The 21,348-nt window shown below is 32.8% G+C and overlaps 1 protein-coding gene across 2 annotated transcripts in view; it reads left to right on the forward strand.

Annotated features, from left to right (window-relative positions):
- The window catches only part of Scr (Sex combs reduced), a 66,832-nt gene that overhangs the window by 19,736 nt on the left and 25,748 nt on the right, over nucleotides 1-21,348 (forward strand). Inside the window, exon 2 of one of the 2 annotated variants that reach the window (XM_065364916.1) lies at nucleotides 15,819-15,863. The exons of the other annotated variant lie outside the window; for it this stretch is intronic. Within the exon in view, the coding sequence (XP_065220988.1) occupies nucleotides 15,819-15,841 (23 nt within the window). The 3' untranslated portion in view covers nucleotides 15,842-15,863. The remainder of the gene's footprint in view (nucleotides 1-15,818; nucleotides 15,864-21,348) is intronic. 2 annotated transcript variants of the gene reach the window in all.

A 21,348-nucleotide genomic window follows, 5' to 3' on the forward strand; every position in this document is an offset into this window, starting at 1 on the left:
TGCCACAGGTATGGGTCCGTTATTTCAGCCAGATTTTTAAATTCGAGTTCAAATATTACATCATAGAAAAAAAATGCTACGTATCTAATCGTGTTAAAATTGAATCTCTATCGATCGTATCGTTTTCGAAGAATTTACGGTTCACGACTCGAGAGACCTTTTCGATTCGATAATCTCGCTCATATGGCGCGTTCATGCACATACATAGTTACTATGAAGAAGAGGAAGAGGAAAAAAGTCCGAGATAACAACAATGTTCGTATTTAGACATTTATTTTTAATTAGTTTCATACACTTCATTAAAAAAAATTCGTTTTCAGTATACATATATTGTGTATGAGAAAAATATGCAACCTTGAAAACTTCGCGCGCGTATATAATATTTTTTAATACCGAGACGTATAATTAAACAGTATTATAACGGAAATTGCTACGGATATTATCGGGCTTAACTTTACAAAAGGGAGTAGAGGGAAAAAAGTTTTCCTAAGCGCCAATAAATTATAACTTCTTCTTTTTATCGCCTAATAATGTCAGACATTTTATATATCGTTTTGCAACAAGTTATTTTGTGAAAATATGCTCGAAAATGTTTTCGGCGTTGACGCAGTTCGAGCTGCTAAGATTACAACAACATACCGCCGCCGCCACCGCCGACGACGAATCTCATGCTATATGGCTCTTCGAAACATATGTGAATACTCCACACACATTTATGATGATGAAGAAGCGCGAGGAGGCAAGAGACAGTGGAGAGGAGGTTTTTACAGAAATTAAATCAAATAAATGGGAGCAGTTAATAGTCTGAATTTGCAAGGAGATTTTGTTTTATAAACGCATGTGTCTGGCCATAAATCAAAATGGTAGAGATTTTTTAGTCGAGGGGAGCTATAATGAGCGGCGTACATTTATGTGTTATGTAGTTACCGGCGCATATCAAGCCAACTTTCAACGGTTGCTTTTCCATTCTGTATACAGAACCAAGTATTCTGTATAGTACATCTGAACCTGGTGCACATTGTTTAACCTATTTGATCGAGAATACGAGATCAACGATCGAGTATAATTTCATATCAGATGATTAAATTATACGAGAAATCGTCGATTATATTTAACCCCAAATAGGATCCTCGGTAATGGGCGGTTCAACATTTGGTCTTATATTGGCTCTGTCTCGAACGTATGTATGACATGGCCTTGGGATTTTTCCCCCACCTAGTTTAAATGTCTTCATTCTTGAAGCATAATAAGCCCGAATGCGCTTCTCTCATCTCATCAGAGGAAAACCACAATGTGGTATTTTAACATATGTTATTAATAATGAACATACACACACAACTGTATCATTGGATGAATACTGTGTCTCTTTAGTTACGTTTTTACCAAATTCTAAAAAAAAAAAAAAAAAAAAAAAAAAGTAACAAAGACTATGGGATGAGTAAGAGAGTTTAATGTTCTCTTTTATGAATATTGTGAATGAAAAAAATAAATTCTCTATAGGTACCGAGAAACCGTAGACAGTTGAGTAGGTAGGTAGGTACGTGTTTGCTGGACCGAAAACACCTTTATGATTGGATAAACAATTAGAAGCTTTTGGTTTTTGGTTTTTAATTCGATTGTGTTGTCATTGTTAAGGCCTAATCGAGAATTGAACCTGTTTGGAATCTTGCTCTGAAAACTGGCCTTGACTGAGAGAAATTTTCAGAAAAGCCTCCCACTAATTTCTACGTACACACGTACCTAATTTGTTCTTGTTGTTTTCCGAATAAGTAGGCAAATTGATATAGGGATTTGGATCGGATTGGCTTGAAAAAAGAACCGGTTAGGCTGAATTCGAAGTATTCAAAATGAAGGATGTTGAACACGATTTAGGAAAAAATGAAAAGCATAAATTTTACAGCATGCTATAGTCTTTTTTATTTGTTTGATATTTTGTTTTTACCAATCGAGAGCTTGGAAATTTAATCAATTCGTAACCTTCCAAAAACATGTAAGAAGCTACTTAATTACACTGATATTAAAATTATTAAATTTCCCAGAATTTTTTAATTACTTATAATTCTAATTGCAGAATAGAGGGCTTGGATAGGATAACTCTCCATGGTTAGAAAATGAAACATCTGCGTTGAATAATTATAGGAGCTTTTCATTTTGAAATAGAAAATTGTATTTTTACTCGGAAATTCTCATATTTTTAGAAGTTTTTTGGAAAATTATGAAAATTATGTTGGAATATCAAAGAAATTACACATGAAAATACAGCATATTGAAGAAAAAAGTTTTTTTTTCAGTGGTTCGTAAATATAAATAATCTATGATCATTTTCAACCTTACAAACCAAATCTAACCCCTCCCCCTCTACGGGTGTAATAATCTTGTAATTATAAACACCAAAAAAAAAAAAAAAAAATTCTGAATTTGAGAATGGGGCATTTTATCATTTTTACCAGCGATAAAAGTTTTGAAAAATTATCCACGATTTCAAATTTTTGCTTCTTTCCGAAATCTTGATTTAAAATGCCATGAGATGAACGTTTTTAATGTCTAAGAAAGCATTAAAAATATTGAAAAGTGGACTTGATTACAGGAACCCATAGTTTCCTTATTTAGGAAATCTAAAACAGATTTTTTTTTGGTTGAAAAATTATTAGCCTAATTTTTCACAAATTTTTTCAGATACCTCTCAACTTGATCAAATTTTATACAGAAAAAATTTTGAATTGAAAGGAAATCTGATACAAAAAATGTACAATAACCCTTTTTTTTAAATGTTGTTTTTGTAATTTAATTTTTAAAAAATATATTTTTTTTTACTAAAAGTAAGTATACTTCCTCTTGAAATTTTGACTGAATTCCGTATTTTTCTACCAAAGAAGGGTACCTTGTCATTTAAGACTGGAATGATCAAGAAAAACAAAAAATAAATTCATTATTTTAAACCATTTAACTCACTTACCACAAGTTCACTTTCCATAACTAAAACTGTCTCATCAAAATACAGCTTTCTTGGATTCTGGAACATAAGAAAATAATACAATTTGATATTAATGGAACGACTTTTGTGGAATAAAATTCGACCTTACGTCAAGGGCAAGGTAGCGGGGGAAGCCACCTGGGCCTCAAAGTTACATTTGAGCCTTAGAACAGTAATTCTATAATCTACGTATACCTACGATAGTTTTTGAAAATTTATAGCAGAAAGAATAATCTAATTAGCGAGGCTATTTCTAAGAGAGGAGGAGAAGAGGAGAGGAGGGGAGGAAGGGTTCTCTAACTTGCTCTAACTATGCTACATCCTCTCAAGGTCATTTCTCCCCTTCTAAGAAAGGTAGGGCTAACGAAATACATCTTCAAACCAACAACCAAGCACTTTTGAAAAATACAGTGAGAACTGTTGCCTATCCCAAAAGCTAAGGGAACAAATAGCCATGTTGCAATAATACTTAGGTGATATAACTTCTTGGTACTTTAAAAAATTGATGAATTTTGATATTATTACATTTTTGTTCAGCAAAGAATTCAACGAAGCAACAAATTATTGAAGCTGAGAATAGATGTTTTTTCGTTTTTTTGTTACCAGGTAAAATAACATCTATAGGATAATTGAAAATTGAGATGGCACACTAAAAATAGAATTAGCTCAAAAATATGTCGATTTCTGAGTTAAATTTGTTGCAAATTGCATGGAAAAAATATCTTTAATGAAAAAATAGAGCTAGTGAAAAAATTAAATTTCTTTCACCAACATTTTTTTTTTTTAATTTCCTAAAATTTTAATTACTTGAAAGAATTAAAATGAATACAATAAGGCTTTCGATTAATTGAACAGAAAATCACCAATTTAAGATTCTTAGAAGTGTTATCAAAATTTGTTAGAAAAAATAAAATCTCATGAGAAAAATATTGAATTTGATTGGATCTGATCTGATCATGGTGTGATCAGTTAGACTTGATCAGATCGGTTCGAATCTGATCAGATCCAACCAGGTTCTCCCTATTGGATCTGATCATGATCTGAACAGATCTAACTCTATCAAAGTTTCGACACAATAAAAATTTATTTTAAAATTTTAAGAAATTTTTGAAGTTTTTTTTGTGGAAATTTTCATTTAATGAATGGGAATTATAAAATTGTAATTTTTTCATTTCAGAATTTTTTTTTCTGAAACCACTACAAAATTTTCCTTTTTTTGATTAAGAATATAAAAAATTTCGAATGATCTCCAAGTGTTCTTCTAAGATGAAAATCGTTCCCCCAGTTTTCCTCCATTTTGCCCCAAATTATGAACGAAAATTCGAGGGAGGCCAGACAAGGTCGAATTTCGTATATATGTATTAGGTAATTCCAAATTCATTTGCAATGGCATTTTGCACCTTCACTTTGACAAATATGCAACATCTTCATCTAAGATCACCCCTCAGGGGTAAAAGTATCAAGTACGTACCTACCAGCAAACAGCTACACATCCTAATCTTCGTGCTGAACAGTCATCTACCAATTTGCAGAATACACCGCACAAAAAACCTGTATCTACATTTCAACCTCTGCTTCTGTATTTCTCAATATGGCACTTAGGGACACCTACATATCTACATATACATGGCACCCATTCATACTTAACGTTTGACCAGTCGAAGAAGAGTTTACAAATAATGACGTCATACAGCCTCATGCGTATTCCATCCATCAGCATAACATTTAGGTATAATATACGTGGTCAGCGTCAGCCACAACATAAACGATATTTATAACTCAATGTTGTTAAATATTTAATATACTGGCAGATCTTGAAGCTCGATAAAATTACACCTCGAGGAGTCTGGCACACTACAACTCAGAGAGTCAGTGAGTCGAGCATGCACCGAGCACCGAGCCGAGGGATACCTACCTACCGTTACCGTTGAATACGTCTGAATTATAAATCCTCAAGAATCAGTTTTTTAATCCCCTCGCGTTTCTATGAAATTGTTAAAAGTTACATCAGTATTCAACATAAGCTTATATAGAGACGGATATACTGGGTATACAGAAAGTACACCATCATTCGTCTTTATTTTGGCCGTGTATGACGGTCGTAAATCTTTCAAAGTTTGGTAACGACCCTTTGATGTGGCGCGAATGACCCTCTACAGAGTTCTTTATTGTATATACCTCGGAATAAGTATATAAGGCAATAAGGTGATACACAAGCGTACGCCATCCACCGCTGGTGGCAGAATATCACGCGAGGAGTAGTGTTTCTCGGACTCGCGTTCGATAAAAAACTAAAGTGTGCGGGGGGTGCGGTATACTCGTAGGTACCATACAGAGTGGCGCGAGCGAAATATGTATTTTATTATTATAAGGACATAATGTCGAATAGGTATAAATGTAGGTACCTGTTCGCGTTTATAATCTTTAACGACGTGTAATTAAAATTATTTTTTACCAATCAGCTACCTACCAAAATTTGATATGGTAACGTTTAAAGAGAGGAAAACCGGTTGCAACGTCCTTAATACAGTATTAATAAATAATATTCATAAATCAAAAATTCACGTAATAAACCTGTCTAATTGCCGTTTTACATATTCGTATTATAAAATACACGTACTAGTACCTTACCTACTGTACAACTGAAGCAAAAGGAGATGCCTTACAGGTAAACAGTGATATCGACTTAACGGTGCCCCTGCCTATAGTCATCCAGTCAACTCTTTTTTATTTTTCTATATTTTTTTTGACACGTTTATTTATATAGTAGTGACGTTATAGGCGGCTCCCTGCCTACGAGATTATGTTCTCTCAATCGAAATACACGTAGATACGTATATGATTATGCATCCAAGAAGATACAGGCACACTTCGATGGGTTTTATACAGGGTGTTTGGAATTGGACAGTAGTTCGAGAAAAAAATGCAGATCACCTATGTTGTACTCGTATTACCTAACTGGTAACATTTTCTGAAGAAGCAATTCGTGAACACGTACTTTCCGACATTTTTCATATTATCTTTTCCGAGTATCCCCATTTTCCTTCCCACCGTTTTCCCTCAAAAATGTTTTTATTCAATTAGATGTTTTTTTTTTCAATTTTCATTTTGATCGAAATAGATTTTATAGGAAATTAATTTAGATAATGTTAACTGAATGAAATTCAATAAGGATTGAATTAGAGCAAGGATCTCTACTAAGACTTAAGATGAACATGTTGCCTATCTTGACAAATGAAGGAGCAGGAGAGCACAATTCAAAAATATAGAATGCTCTCGAAATATCAACTCATAGCATAATTTTAGAAACTCAACAGCATTATTCTTCTAAAATTTTGAAAATCATTTAAAAATTTCAGAAACTTATTTCTGAAAGTTCAAAACTGATTGGTGTTTTTTTTCGAAATTGCAAATTGCATTTTTGAAAGACGCCCATAATTTTTAAAATCTACTGATTTTTTTTTGTAAATTACTGGTAATTTTTTAGTAATTTTTGGTAAATTACTGATTATTTCTCGGTGAAGTACTGGACTTTTTGGTAATTCACTCGAAATTTTTAATAAATGAAGAGTGATATTCCAAAACTCGCTTTGTCCATTTTTATCGAAGTGCGTTTTTCAGTGGTACCTGGCAGATGAAGTAGTAACTCACATTCCTACATCGTCAACCTACCAAAATGAGGTGTTAAACTCACCTAAATAGCCAATTCACTAAATATTTTTAAAAAAATAATGTTCCAAAACGCGCTTTATTCATTTTTATTGAAAATTTTTTCAGCAGTATTTAGTGGATGAAGTATATACCTATTACCTACACTCCTACTTCATAAATCCACCCAAATAAAGTGCTAAACTCGCCTAAAAAGTCAATTTACCCTTTTAAAGGGAATCTGTTTTTCCTCTTTCCTGAAAAGTTGTGAAAATGGACAAAGCGAGTCTTGGAATATCACTCTTCAAATGAGTCCTGGTAATTTTCGGTAAATTATTGATAATTTTTAGTAAATTACAGGCATATTGGCCAATTTTAGTAAGCCAATAATATAAGCCAATAATATTTTTCGGTAATTTACCAGTCATTTTTGGAAAATTACAGGTAAATTTTTGTAAATTACTGGTAATTTCTGGTAAATTACTGGTAATTTCTGGTAAATTACTGGTAATTTCTGGTAAATTACTGGTAATTTCTGGTAAATTACTGGTAATTCCTGGTAAATTACTGGTAATTTCTGGTAAATTACTGGTAATTCCTGGTAAATTACTGGTAATTTCTGGTAAATTACTGGTAATTTTTGGTAAATTACTGGTAATTTTCTGGTAAATTGCTGGTAATTTTCTGGTAAATAACTGGTGATTTCCTGATAAATTGTTGGTAATATTCTGGTAAATTGCTCGTAATTTTCTGATAAATTACTGGTGATTGCTGTTTTGGGAAATCGATTGTGATTAAGTAGGTACTTAATTTGGTAAATTACTGATCACGTTTGAAAAATCAATAAATTGCATTATTAAACTTTCAAAAATATATTTTCATGATTTTTGAAAACTTGGAAAAAAACCTGTTCAGTTCCTATCAATGACTTTCTATTATGAAATTAGAAGCAAAAAACGTATTTATGATTTAAAACTTTCCTTGTAGAGAAGGACTTTCCTCCATTTTTAATTTTTTAAAATCAACTTCAGGCACTAACAGCCTTTTGAATTTCAGCCTTATAAGGGAAGATGTCGCGATAGAATTCGTAGGCTCTTTAATTCACAAATTGATCAAGAAGTAGGTACCTACTACCTAATGCATTCAATTTAATTATTGTTATAGTTTACTTTTCTATGAGCTGTTTCAACGAATTAAATAGAATCTCGACAACGTGTGAGTTTTGGTCCAGATTTAAAGCATAAATATTTTTTACCCAGGTCCTCTCCTTTTCAACCTTAACACCCTAAACAGCTTCAAATGTTTAATGTAATCCTATCAATTGTACGAAAAATTGAAATATGCGACTGAAATTTGATGTTTTATTCATGGAAAAACCAAAGCAATAAAAAAACTTCAATTCTCACTAAAAAAAATTGATATACAAAAAAACAAAAGTAATTTTTTCAGGTCAAAATAGATTTTTTGATTGTGTTATACTTTCATGAGAACGTAATTATCTTGAAATTGTTACTCTTTCATCACAATCTACTGAACAATTAAACATCCTAAGGTATTGCTCAACTGTGATGTTGAAGGGGTAGGTGAGCTTTTTCCATCATTAGAATTTTTGTTTCATTAATCATAGATAGGACACCCTGTATACAGACGAAGACATACATGGTATTAAATTACAATTAAATTCATTCGTCAACTCGCAGATGGTACAGCTCGAAGTCGAATCTCTCGCAAGAAATTCGAAAGTCTGTTGAACTGTCGTCAAAAAGTTGCCACGACGAGGTATCCCAAGTCATAGATCTGGAGGTCGCTTATACCAATAAGATAGATAGTCCGCGTGATAAAAATGGAATGTCCTATCGAAGAAATGGAGGTCGTTATTATATCAAATGGAGAACTACAACTACATTTACTTCCATGCCTCTGCCTCATATACGAGTATATACGATCACGATTCAACCATCGTGCTTACGTCGAGCGAAAAAAAAATGGTTTCTCGCTCGAGCGACCGGCGACGATGAGGATGATGAGGAGATACGAGGGGTACGCAGAAAAAAATCATATGCGACTCGATGTAAATTAATTAATGCTAATATCCTTATTACGAGTAATTTTTACACGTTATAAAACGAGCTCGTATCGTTTTTGATATAACCGCCAACTGATTAATAAACAATAAGGTTCAAAGTGTTTACATAGTGTAACCGCGTGTATTATGAGTAAGTATACACGTATAGGGCCAACGCGTGTTTTTTTTACTCATTCTTAATATGAATTGCCAGCACCGTATTATACTTACTTACTGACGAGCTTCGGGTCATGTTTTGGATAAACAAACCCACCAATATTCTTCCTACCTACTTCATTCTTATACACAGTGACGAGATTAATTGAAATGTATCCATCAATACGTACTTAAAATAATTTTTCTCCAAGATTTGATTTTCTTCATCGACGACGAACAATTTAGAGAAACTATTCAACGTGGCAATTGCACGACCGAGTATTTTAATCGGTAGTTTTACACATGAAGAAGGAGTAAAGGTGGGAGAGACGTAACCTATACCAAATATTCTCGTTTTTTTCTTTTCTTACCAAGGTTAACATTTTCTTCGCAAAGTCATTTAATTTTTCATAATCAAAATCATAATTAATCGTACTCCACTCGCGTATAAATACGATTTAATGTCAGTTCAACAGAAGTAAAAAAGTGCTTATGTTTTCTTTTCAAAATAAACGAATATGAATATTTTACTAATTAATTGTCCTAAAACGACATCTACCTATCTTACGAGTTAAGGTGAATGAATAAATTTATTCATTGAGGTGGGTAGGTATTTAAAAGAAACAGAGTTGAATTTTTTTTCAAAGTTTGATTTTTTAAAAATGAAAACATTATGAAAGTTTTGGTATAGAATTTTATATTAAATTTTTAATTTACGAAGTGGTTGGGTATATGTGAATCTCTTGAGGATTTGAGTTTCCTAAAAACTCGAGAAAGTAAAGTCCTTGAAACCGACAACTTTCTCTGCTTTTTGGAGGAAATAATAAATTAAGTTAGTTCGTTCAACGTCTATAAAATTTTCATCGCAATTGTTTACCATCTACTTGAGTAAGTATAAACAATCGTGCATGAAATTTTGAAAAATTTCCAAGTATATAACGACGTCGAATTAAAATTATCGCATAATTTTCCAATCTACTCGTATTTGAAAGTTTTTGCAAACGAGAATACGTAATTACATAAATGAAAAAATTGTTGTTGTTGCTGTTGTTTTCTTTAAAAACAATATAATAATTCCACGAAAACGGCGAGCAATCAGCAATGGAGAAAAACACGAATGCAACACATTCAGAAATTGTCACTTGTTTATGCAGTATTCTGGCATTGAGGAGGGGGGGGGGAGAGTAAAAAATGGATAAATTGGTTCAAAAATTGATTTTTTCGATAGGTACTTATTATTTTTAAATTCTCAATGAAAGATGACAGATTTATCGATTAAAATCATTAAATTGATCACATCGTTAATCACTGATAACTGTTGATTAAGTATACGTACAAATAATCGTCGATTAACAAAATGATTATATTCAATTAGGTGTACGATTTATTGGGGTGGATTTTTTCAAAATTTTTGTTTTTGGGGTTGAAATTTTTTTTTTATTTTCCAATTATGATTTTGAAATTTTATGACTTTTGAAAATTTTTGTTGTAAAGCAGTCATTCAGGTAAACTTCAAAGTTTATTTATTCAGTCATGAGTTTTCATTAGAAAAAATTGAAAGTTTTTTTTCTGACTAAACTGTCAACAAAAAATCATGAATTTCTAAATTTTTTCTCTAGAGGCAAAATACGTATCTCAAAAATAAGGCCTCCCAAAAGGTGACAAATCTTCCAAATTCCGCTGAAATTTTCTCTTTCATGAATTTTGTTTCCATAAATTTTTCATACAGGCTCTTTTTCTTTTGAAAAAAAAAATGACGAGAGATCCATGCAAATGGAAAATTTTTAATTTGGACGAAGCAAAATTGAAAGAAAAGAACATTCAAAAATACACCAGATGTCCAAATTTCAGACGCTAAATTTCATTTTTCTATTTTTGGCAAATTTTCAAAACGTCAACTTCGACTTATTTTTTATTTTTAAAAAAATCAAAATTTGATCAAATTGAAGCAGAAAACTGAAAAACTGAAAATCGCTGTTTTACTGGTTTTTTCAAGAGTAAAAATTTTCAACGAAGACATGAGAAATCACGTCTCGTGCATTTGCACTGATTGAGTATTTTTCACTTCGACAAAAAAAAAGAACCTTTGAAGCAATTTTGTAAAAAACAGGACTTTTGTTCGGCAAACTTCGAAACAGAGGACTTTTTAGGCAGATGAGGCAAAAATCAAAGCTTTTTGAACATTTTGGGGCAGAAAAGCACAAATTTCTTAGCAATTTTGTCAAAAAATTACGACTATCCAACTATCTCATCAAAAAACTACTTTCTGAGAATTTTGATAAAAAACATTACAACTCTTCGTCAACTCACCAAAAATTGGAACTGTCCGACAATTTTGACAAAAACGAGAATTTTTAGACAATTTTGGCTAAAACAGCATTTTTTGTGGCAATCTTGGCAAGAACAGGACTGTGAGAATTTTGGAAAAAAAGGCCCTTTTTGAGATACTTAGTAATTGTGCCAAAAATGTACATTTCTTATTCTGCCAAAATTGATGTTTTTTGACATTTTCCCTTCAAAAATTGACACTTTTTGACTTGAGCAAATTTAGTAAAAAAAAAAAAAAAAAACTAACTTTTGTAAGCTAGTTTGGCAATTTTGGAACGAGAGCAGGACTTTTTAAACAGATAGACGAAAATCAATTCTTTATGGATGTTTTAGGGTGGAGAGAGGGCACAAAAAAATACGGACTTACAACTTTTGAGAATTAGTGTCCCCCCCCCTCCAAAAAGTGATTTAAAAAGTCTGCTTATAGGTAATGTACAAATAGTTTTTAAATTCATGCAGACTTTTGATGCCCAAAAAATCTTACATTTCCCCTCCATCCCCCTATATTCTTTCATATTAGCTCATCTCGGCGCAGTGGAGTAATATCTATACATCAACGACTTATGAAAATTCCGCCCAAACCGACGGGATTTAGTGAGTTGACGTTTGTAAACTTTAATGAGGTAAATTTCGTATAATTATATAATCCGTGACACGTTTAAAAGCAGACAGACTCCAGACATCGGAGTAGCAGACCCAGACATAAGATAGTGGAAAACCTTATCGTAATCATCGGCTTTTCGATGGTGCAAAATATCGTCAAACGATTCTTCCATCATCACCTTGAAACACTGTGATGTCATCCGACGATTTCATTTTCTTACACAGGTACAAAATAATAAATAACATAGGAAAAAATTTATACACACAAATCGTATTTATACAGACTTGCGAAACTCCTGCGGCAGTGTTGCTAAAAAGCTTATCGTAAAGTGAGTTAGAGGAAAAGAGAAGGATTGTATATAAAAATCACGTAAAATTACAAATAAATCAAAACTGATCTGAACCAATAAAAAGTAAATTATGTAGGATAGTAGAAAGAAAATATACATAAAGCATTTTACAAGCAGTTAATGCACGTTGAAATGTTAAATGTTTCCATTAACGTTCGTATAACCCCACTATATATATGTTCAAGTTCAAAACTATTAAACTCTCATATATCAAGAATATCTCGGTGGCTTCCCCTTTCAAGAATCCAAGTTAAAGTTATTTATTGACTTTTACCTGCGCTATAAACAACGCACACACTTATACACAAAACTCTTCCATGTAATACAACAATGAAAGAATAGGTGATGGTGTTTTTTTTACCACTTTTTCGTTGATGTTTCGAAGAGGAGTGGTAATTTGCTCGATGCGATTTAATTATAAATGGGGAATAGATAGACGTGTAAGTGTATAAGCCTAGGCTATGCTATCAAGTGTGCATCGACACCGTAGGAAATATTTGAACTTCTGGCTTTAAGAATTCATATAAACAATGAAGTGTATGTACGTATGCAATCCAGCTCTTCGTAGGTTGTAGGTAAACGTATGGCAGATAAATATTTCGAGTATATCTAAAAAACATAACACAAACTTATAATTTCGGTTGTGTTTAAACGTTTCACAAGAAAGGTTATAAATCAACGAAGGCAGTGTGTCACAGAGCGAAGCTACAGTGTTGTGCTATGTTGTATAACAAACCTGTAAATCTTTTTAATAGCCAAGCGCTTCGGTTACGGTTAGTCCGCATCATTTCAGTTCAAAAAGTTAATATTAAAAATAGTTCTTCTTTCATTAACTGCCAAAATGGTCGCATATACGGGGACATTATTTATTGTATCGTTCCATTGTTTTAATTTGCTGTTTGACGTTAAGCGCTTATTTTTTGGCACATTCGAGCCGATTACCATTCAAATGATTTTCGAGTAAATGAGCACGAGGGACGGAGGGAGAAGGGAGACGTCTGCGTGTAAGATGCATCTTACGTATTCTATGTGTATGTATGTACTACCAAACGGTGCGATGTGTAAAACGACGAGCTGCAGCAATAATAACGTTAATAATAACGTAGAGTAATTATTACTCGTACATTCGAAAGGTGTTGGGGAAATGTGTCGTTTAATTATTAATTATTACTTCATAGCGGAAATACTTCTCTCGAAAGAAGCTAGACACGATTATTAAGTAGTTTGTGTATGATAATTTCTGTCAAGTCGACGAGTTTTTTTTTTCAAGAATCATTAGCTAGTGTTATTACTCAATTTGTTTGCATGGAATAAGTACCTTTCGATAACTGTGCCCGGACTGTGGGAAAAAGTGACCAAAAAATTTGAGATGACGCACTCTCAAGTCATGAAGTTCTTGATTTAATGGTACCTACTACCTACCTATCAGTATGGCCATTTTAAAAATCTACCAAAATAAATAATCAGTGCTAAAATTCTATTTGGTAATAAGTATTTGAGTTTAAAAAAATTGAATAATTTCTTTTTTTGAAAATTGGGGTTTTCATAAAAAATAGGTGATGGGATCTGATCAGATTGGATCTAAACATTTCATGAATTTAATTTTATCTGAACAGGTCTGATCAGATTAAAATTTTGATCGGATTAGGTCTGTGCAGACTTGATCAGATTTATAACAGAAGATACCAGATTGGATCTGAGACCAGATCTGAATAGATCCAGATGAGATTCGGACATTCCCTGGATCCGATTAGATCAGACGAGATCTAATCATTTCTCAACTTGGCAATTTTTTTTCCAAATTTCATTACTTAATAGCCAATGGGCCAATGATCAATGAAGTTCCTACAAAGTAAAAAAAAATTGAATTTGAAACCAAGCATTCTGCACTTTTTGACGACGTTGGGAATCACTGAAAAGAATTTCACGAATAGTGAATTGAAACTGAATTTTCAACTAACCACGTGGATACTTCAAATAGAAAATATCAATGCGAAATGTTTTCGAATGATGCTTAATCTGACATAAAATGGGTTAATTACTAAAAAAGAAACCTAGATCACTGAAAAAAGAGAGATTTTCTCATAAGAATCGTGAAAGGAGTTTCTAAGTCAACTTGATTGAAAAATACTCATAATTCGAGATTTACAAATTTCACAAAAAAAATGACACAATTTAAAAAGATCTGAATGGATCCAATTCTATTTTGATATGGTTGAATTGGGTCAGATCAAAAGAAATAAAATAATTGAATATCTTCCAGATCTGTTTGGATCGCTCCATTATTAAATTAAAATCGAATTAGATCTAGATAGGTACTTGGATTCAATACTGTATAGATCAGACTCATCCAATTGAATAAACATGCATTCGAAACTAAAAAATTAATTTGAACCCAAAACGTTTTTCTTACAACTAACTTTTTATTTATACAAACAAACTCTACTCTATTCCCCTCAAACAAACACTATTTCACAAAATGTTAATTTTTGGAAAACCAAGTTTGGAAATATTTTTTTCAGATCCAATTTGCAAATCAAATTCAATGTAAAAAGAAGAAAAAAAGATCTGTTCAGAACAATTTGAGTGGCTTCATTCATTACAAAAAGGGGAAAAATTACAAAAACTCCGTTTTTTGGGACATCAAAGCAATTTGATATGATGAAACTTCATAAATAATTGCATAATTTTATCCAGTGAATTTAAATCATGAAAAATTTACTCTAAATTTACAAAAAAAATTCTCAAACCGAAAAACAAGAATACTGGTGCCTCAACCTTCAACAGATACATCCATTACAATACTGAATATTTCCCATCCCTGATCTTTTTCATTACATACTTATTACTATTTTTCATGTACTTCGCTCTTTTTTTTTTTGAAGGGAAGGAAGACGCACTGAGGGAGAACGCCACAGTGCCTCATGCTACCAAAGAAAAATTTGGAAAATAATTTTGAATGATGAGAAGAACATCATTTTCAATAACAAATCTATTAAGAATTAATAGATAGTTAAGCGAGATAAAATTTACCAGGGGAAATGATTGGATCGGATCGGATCGGATCAGATCTGGATCCGAGGACTGTCCGGATCTGATTTCGTTTGATCAATCAGGTTTGGGCAGATCTATTCGGATCCAATTAAATCACACCAATCGGATCTGATCAGAAATAAACAAATCCAATCCTATCAAAACTTTAATCTGATTGGATCAAGTAAAGTTCCGGATGAGATCAGATCCGATCTATTCTTCTGATTAATCAGGTCTGATCAGATCAATTAGACTATAATCAGATTCTTCCCCATTGAATCACATCAGTTCTAAGTTCGATGTTGATAAGTCAGTAGAAATTCGCCATACCTGAGCAGATCTGATGTGACTTTCGCTGATCTGAACAGAACAAATCATCCACTCAGGGAAAAGTACCTAATCAAAACTAATTAAACGAGATTAGACCAGATCAGATCGAATCTGCGTATTTTCTGAACACAATTTGATTTTACCTAATTTTATCAGTGATCCCTTGATCAGATCCAATCATTTTTCTTTCTGGGAAGATTATTGTTGATTTCAATCATTTTTAGGTACAAATTTAAATGTACTACATATATTTACATTGAATACAATTTTTTCACACCAGTAAGGAGTGATTAATCCACTAATTGACCATTGATTTTGTTTTTTGTTGCAGGTGAGTACGATTTTCTGCCATAAGAATAAGAGAACGTGATAATAAGTAAGTTAGATCTAATTTTATTGTTTGTGATTTGCACAAATTTAAATCAGGTGTATCACTTGATTCATGAATAATTATCGAAATACAATTTATCTGGACTTCCATATACCCTTCACCTTTCCAGCCTGCAATAATGCTCCAACTCCCTGTAAATTTCATCTAAAACCCTACTCATAATTTACTGCAAATTATAACTACCTAGTACCTATGTGTGACTTGTTTTTTCAACTTTTTCCTCTCATTATAAAAATCTAAGTAAAATGCATTTTCCAACATTTTCAACAATGTTTTCATAGAGGTGTTATTTTTATCGTCATTTGATAGCTTATGCTTTGATCGAGTTATTTTTCACATTAAGTAATTCAACAAGTTTTCAATTTTGTCAATCGATTCACTTGTTTCGCATCATTAACCCGAAATTTTAATTTAAAAAACTATAAGGGTATGAAAGACCAGACGAGGGGAATCAAATATAATGAGAAATATATATGGTAATTATTCCGGGCGAAAAAAAAAGTTTAAATACGATTTGGCCCACGCTATGTTCATCTTCATCTATAATAGGTTCAAATTAGTCTCTAGTGTATGCTTCAACTCCTCCATTTTTAAATCTTGTTACGAGGTTCCGGTTGGAGTCACAAAGAATGATTAGCCTCGTCGTAATTAGCACGATTTAGATACACTGATGTTTTCGGTTCTTAAACGAGTGTGAAGGCATTTAAGTATTTTGAAAATGTTTTACTTCGAGAGCAATTTATTACATAAGGTCGGTATGCTCTTTATGATAGGAAAAATTTAGATTCTGTAACGCCTTCCTTATTACAGAAGTAACACTTGAGAAGCAATGTTTTCATGGTGGATGATCGGTTTGATATTTTAGTTCGTGGTGCTTCGTACAAGATTTGAAATGGCTTCAATTCTGTATCTTTCAAGTGAAACAAGTGGGTAAATCCATATTAAGAGGACTGAAGAAAGTAAAAATTTTCTAATTAAAAATACCTAAAATTTTTATCAGAAAAATGATTAGCTTTGAGCTCTCAAATTTCTCAATTTGAAGACCAAAATGTCAAATTTCTTACTATACGAGATACTCGAACTATCCGAATACGAAATGGAACTGGGAACCTGTGAGATCTTATCACCCATAAAAATAGGGATTTTTTCGGAAAATATTCTCACAAATGATGAATATGGCCAAAGGACGAAATAAATAAACAAACGTATAAATAAATAAAACCAGTTTGAAATAAATATTTGTTATCAGCCATATCCGCGTTTACACTATTTTACTTACAAGTAATTTACATGAATGTAAAATGATCATTTGGAAAAGATAAAAGCAAAATTCAAAGAGCGCCGGTCGCAGTCCGTAAGTTATTTCTAGTCACATACCTACTACCTTATGCTCGTAAACTTATATAACATTTCAACTTGGGGGACGCGACATTTTATCGTCACATCTCGCATAATTCGCGCACCCAGAGCGGTATAATCGAACGATGAAAAATGCCGCATAAATGTTGTCTAATTACGATAACAATTCGCATTCGGGGCGCGATAATTGATTATAGCTGATAAATAACGGAGCTCTCGATGAGAAAGCTTAGAAGATCTGGTTTGTCGTTTTATGCGAACCCGGTTGAATGTGGTGCTGTGTGAGGCGCGACAAACCCCAATTGGAGATAGCTGTGACCGACCTGGATGCGCTTACATAAAGCATCCCACATTACACTTCATAAAAAACCATTTGTCTACATTTAAGTGATTTAAAGGTGGACGCCGACGATTTATACATTTACCTAAAAATTAACGTTCCTCCGGTAAACGATTAATTATAAGCGAATGCTATAAATTTTTATTTATTGCCCATTATACTTGTTTGAGTTAAAAACAAACATTAATAAAATTTCAACTTGTTTTTACCCGCAACTTTGGCGTACTATGAAACATAAAAGGCCGAGAGAGCCAACCAACAGGCTACAAACGAATTTTAAAGTCCTTGATCGAAATAACCCCTTTGTCTAATCTCGGTAGTACCATCTTACGTTAAAAAATTACTCTCATTTTCCTTATACGAGTGTAGGTATACCGAGATTTTTCTCAGATAATTCTCTCAATTCTTCGGTAGTCTTCTATGAACGGCAAAAGTCAAACGAGTTTGGCCATCAGAGAGTCTTTTTCGTACAGGTAGACGAGGTACGAAATAACAAACTCACACATTCTTTCCTCATCGTCTTCAACGCCGCCTCTCACAGAGGAAAATTTTTCACCTTTTTTCTTCATCTTGAAGACAAGATCCGCCCGCCATAAACTGGTATAATTTTTCGTCTATCTAGAATGGCAACCTATTCATCGATATACAGATATATGTACGAAACGAATCGGAGACCATAAAACAAATCCATAGGGATGTCTCATACTCCACAGTCCACATTATAGGTAGTCTACACCATCGTGTCCATGTCTCAGTGTCTAGCTGCAGCCCCTTCATTAGTGAAAATTACATTTTTATGTCATTAATATTCTGTTATCTGGTATCTAGATTTTTCTTCATTTAAATAGCATTATTTATATCAACATCGGTAGTCACTTGTTTGATTTTCTTTTCTTTTTTATTTTACCTACCTCTACCTATTCGATTTTTTTTCATATTTGAGTTAAAACAAGCAGCAGTTCGTATTTAAACGACGTCATTAATCTGGCCACTGAACTGTGTACGTATGTACTTGTACTATTCGCATTCTTCATCGCCTGGGTATATGTTAATAAAACGTGTATACCTGATGAATTTTTTTTTTCAACGTATTTTGCACCGCTGCAACATCGGAACAAAGAATGGTAATCAAGAAGAAATAACCGCCATATCTCTTCAGCATAGAGTACACAGCGAACGCCCATACGAGTTGATTGTTGAGTAGATATTTACCTATGTAGATAGACAGAACCGTGATTATTCTACTCGCTTGGTCAATCATTGGAATTTTCGTGATGAAAATATAATAAGTGTATATGATTTCAATAATATGGTATTGATTTGTAAATTTACAACGATGATTGATTTACGTCAACTTTTCCGGTACACGACCGGCGGTGCGGCGCCAGACAGCGAAAAATTTTCATCGAGTTTTTAAAGAGGGCATTGCCATTCGGGTTGTTATATAGCGAACGGGTTTTCGTGATTACTTTTTCATCGATCTCGATTGAGTAAATATCGAAGGATTTTGAAAATCGATTGCTGTTTACGTATATGGGAAATGGGAATCTATTTCCAGTTGAGATCGAGGATTGTCCTTCAGATGGATATAATGCATAAGAGAATGAGATATAATGATTTAATGATTGATGAGATGCAGTATGAGGAGATTGGAAACCCCTTGACGACTTCATTGAACTTTTGTTTTCATTTTATAATTGCTGAATAGTACATAGTACAACCTTCCGAAAAAATAGATGTAAAGTCTGCTCTCCAGGGAAAGTTTCAAGTCACGGGTATGTTTTTTGCTTTAAAAAAGTTACTCATCGATGTTTAGAATTCAAAGTTTTAAAGAAGTCTGAGAAAATATCAAAAAGTCTTTTTTGAAATTTTGATCGGAATAATTTTGGTAATAAATTGATCCCATCCCCCTCCCCTCCTTCTGTCATATTGTCAAAAAATTAACAAAATTTTTACCCAAGATTTTTATACGTCTGTCATAAGGCCAGAAAATCAACAAAAAATTTTCCCAAAAAGTTTTTAAAAGTCTGACATAATGTTAAGAAGTCAGCAGGTTTTTTCGAAGTTTTTAAAAGTCAATCTGACTCTGACATTGATTGATCAATTTTCTTCCAAGTTATTGAAGTCTAGCATCATGTTGGAAAGTCAGAAGTACCTATTTTTTTTAGTTTACGTGGGTCAACATTTTTTAATATCTGACAGGACTGCAATAGAATCTTTTCCAGGTTTTCCAAAGTCAGCGGCTCTTATAGAATTCGATTGATTTTCTTCCATGTTTTTCAAAGTCTGGCATAATGTCAGAAAATCGATTGAATGTTTTTTCTATAAGTTTTCGAAAGTCAGCGTGACGCAAACTTCTGAAAGACTCCCCCTCCCCCGCAAAAAAACATATCCATGACAAAATTTCAAACCACTATATATATACCTAGACCTACATTCCAAAAATAGTAGGTACACCTAATTGAAAAAAATTGACTTAGTTTTAATTTTGTTGTAAAGTGAAAATATTTCCTTATGAGCTGTCGAAGTTATCAAAAAAATTAAGTGCTCTGTTGGTTTAAAGCCGTTCTGGAGCCTCCAGAAATATTTTGGAAACTCCATATTTTCAAAAATGTAGTTTTTCGAGTCGTTAGAAACCGATTCGAACTTTCAAATATATAGGCGTGGAGGCTAAAGAAAAATCGAATGGAAATTATTCAAAACTGTTTTGAGCATTTCTGGAGCCTCCAGCAGATTTTTGGAAGTTGAAATTTCTCAAAATTTTATTCGATCGAGTTGAATAGATGAAATTCATTTTGTACCCCAATTTCAACGTACCAAGTCGACTAGAAGATGGTTTCAAGCCTTTCTGAAGCCTCCTGAAATATTTTGGAAACTCCATTTATTATCAAAATTGCTGTTCTTCGAGTCGTTAGAAACCGATTCGAACTTTTGAGGAATTTTAAAAATATAGAGAGGGAGCCTGAAAAAAATCGAATGGAAACTATTTAAAACTGTTTTGAGTAATTCTGGAGCCTCCAGCAGATTTTTGGAAGTTGAAATTTCTCAAAATTTTATTCGATCGAGTTGAATAAATAAAATTCATTTTATACCCCTAATTTCAACGACAGAGTCGATTAAAATATGGCTTCAAGCCGATCTGGAGCCTCCAGAAATATTTCGAAAACTCCATATTATCAAAAATGCAGTTTTTCGAGTCGTTAGAAACCGATTTTGGGATATTGGAGAGTGATTGGTCGAACTTTTGAAATAATCTGGAATTTTCTAAATTATAGCTGTAGGCTCCAAAAGATTTTAAACTATCTTCCAATCGATTCAGAATGTTGAAATTTGAGTATCAAGTGAATTTCATCTTTTCAACATACATTGGATAAAATTTTGAGAAAATTTCAACTTCCAAAAATCTGATAAGGGGCTCCAGTAGTGCTCAAAAACTGTTCAAAACTACCATCAAACGATTCAATTCGTCAACAATATGAAGCATATCAAATTTCTGCTTTCTAGATCAATTTCGTGAAATTTTTGATTTTTTTTGCATTTTTAGGCCGAATTTGATTTTTAAAATTCACTAAAAATCGGAAAATGTACTTAAGCATTTAAAATTGAGCCTGGTGATAAATTTTTGCACACTTCATCGATTTATATTTATGTTTTGTCTGGTTTAGATTCGTCCGAATTTTTCATTGAATGATAAAAGTTATAAGGTCGAGTAGTGCTTCTGCCTACACCACAAAATTTATTTTCGAATTCGATCATTTTTTTGTCGGTGCT

Source organism: Planococcus citri, chromosome 4 (assembly GCF_950023065.1).
Source record: "Planococcus citri chromosome 4, ihPlaCitr1.1, whole genome shotgun sequence".
NCBI classification, from domain to species: domain Eukaryota; kingdom Metazoa; phylum Arthropoda; class Insecta; order Hemiptera; family Pseudococcidae; genus Planococcus; species Planococcus citri.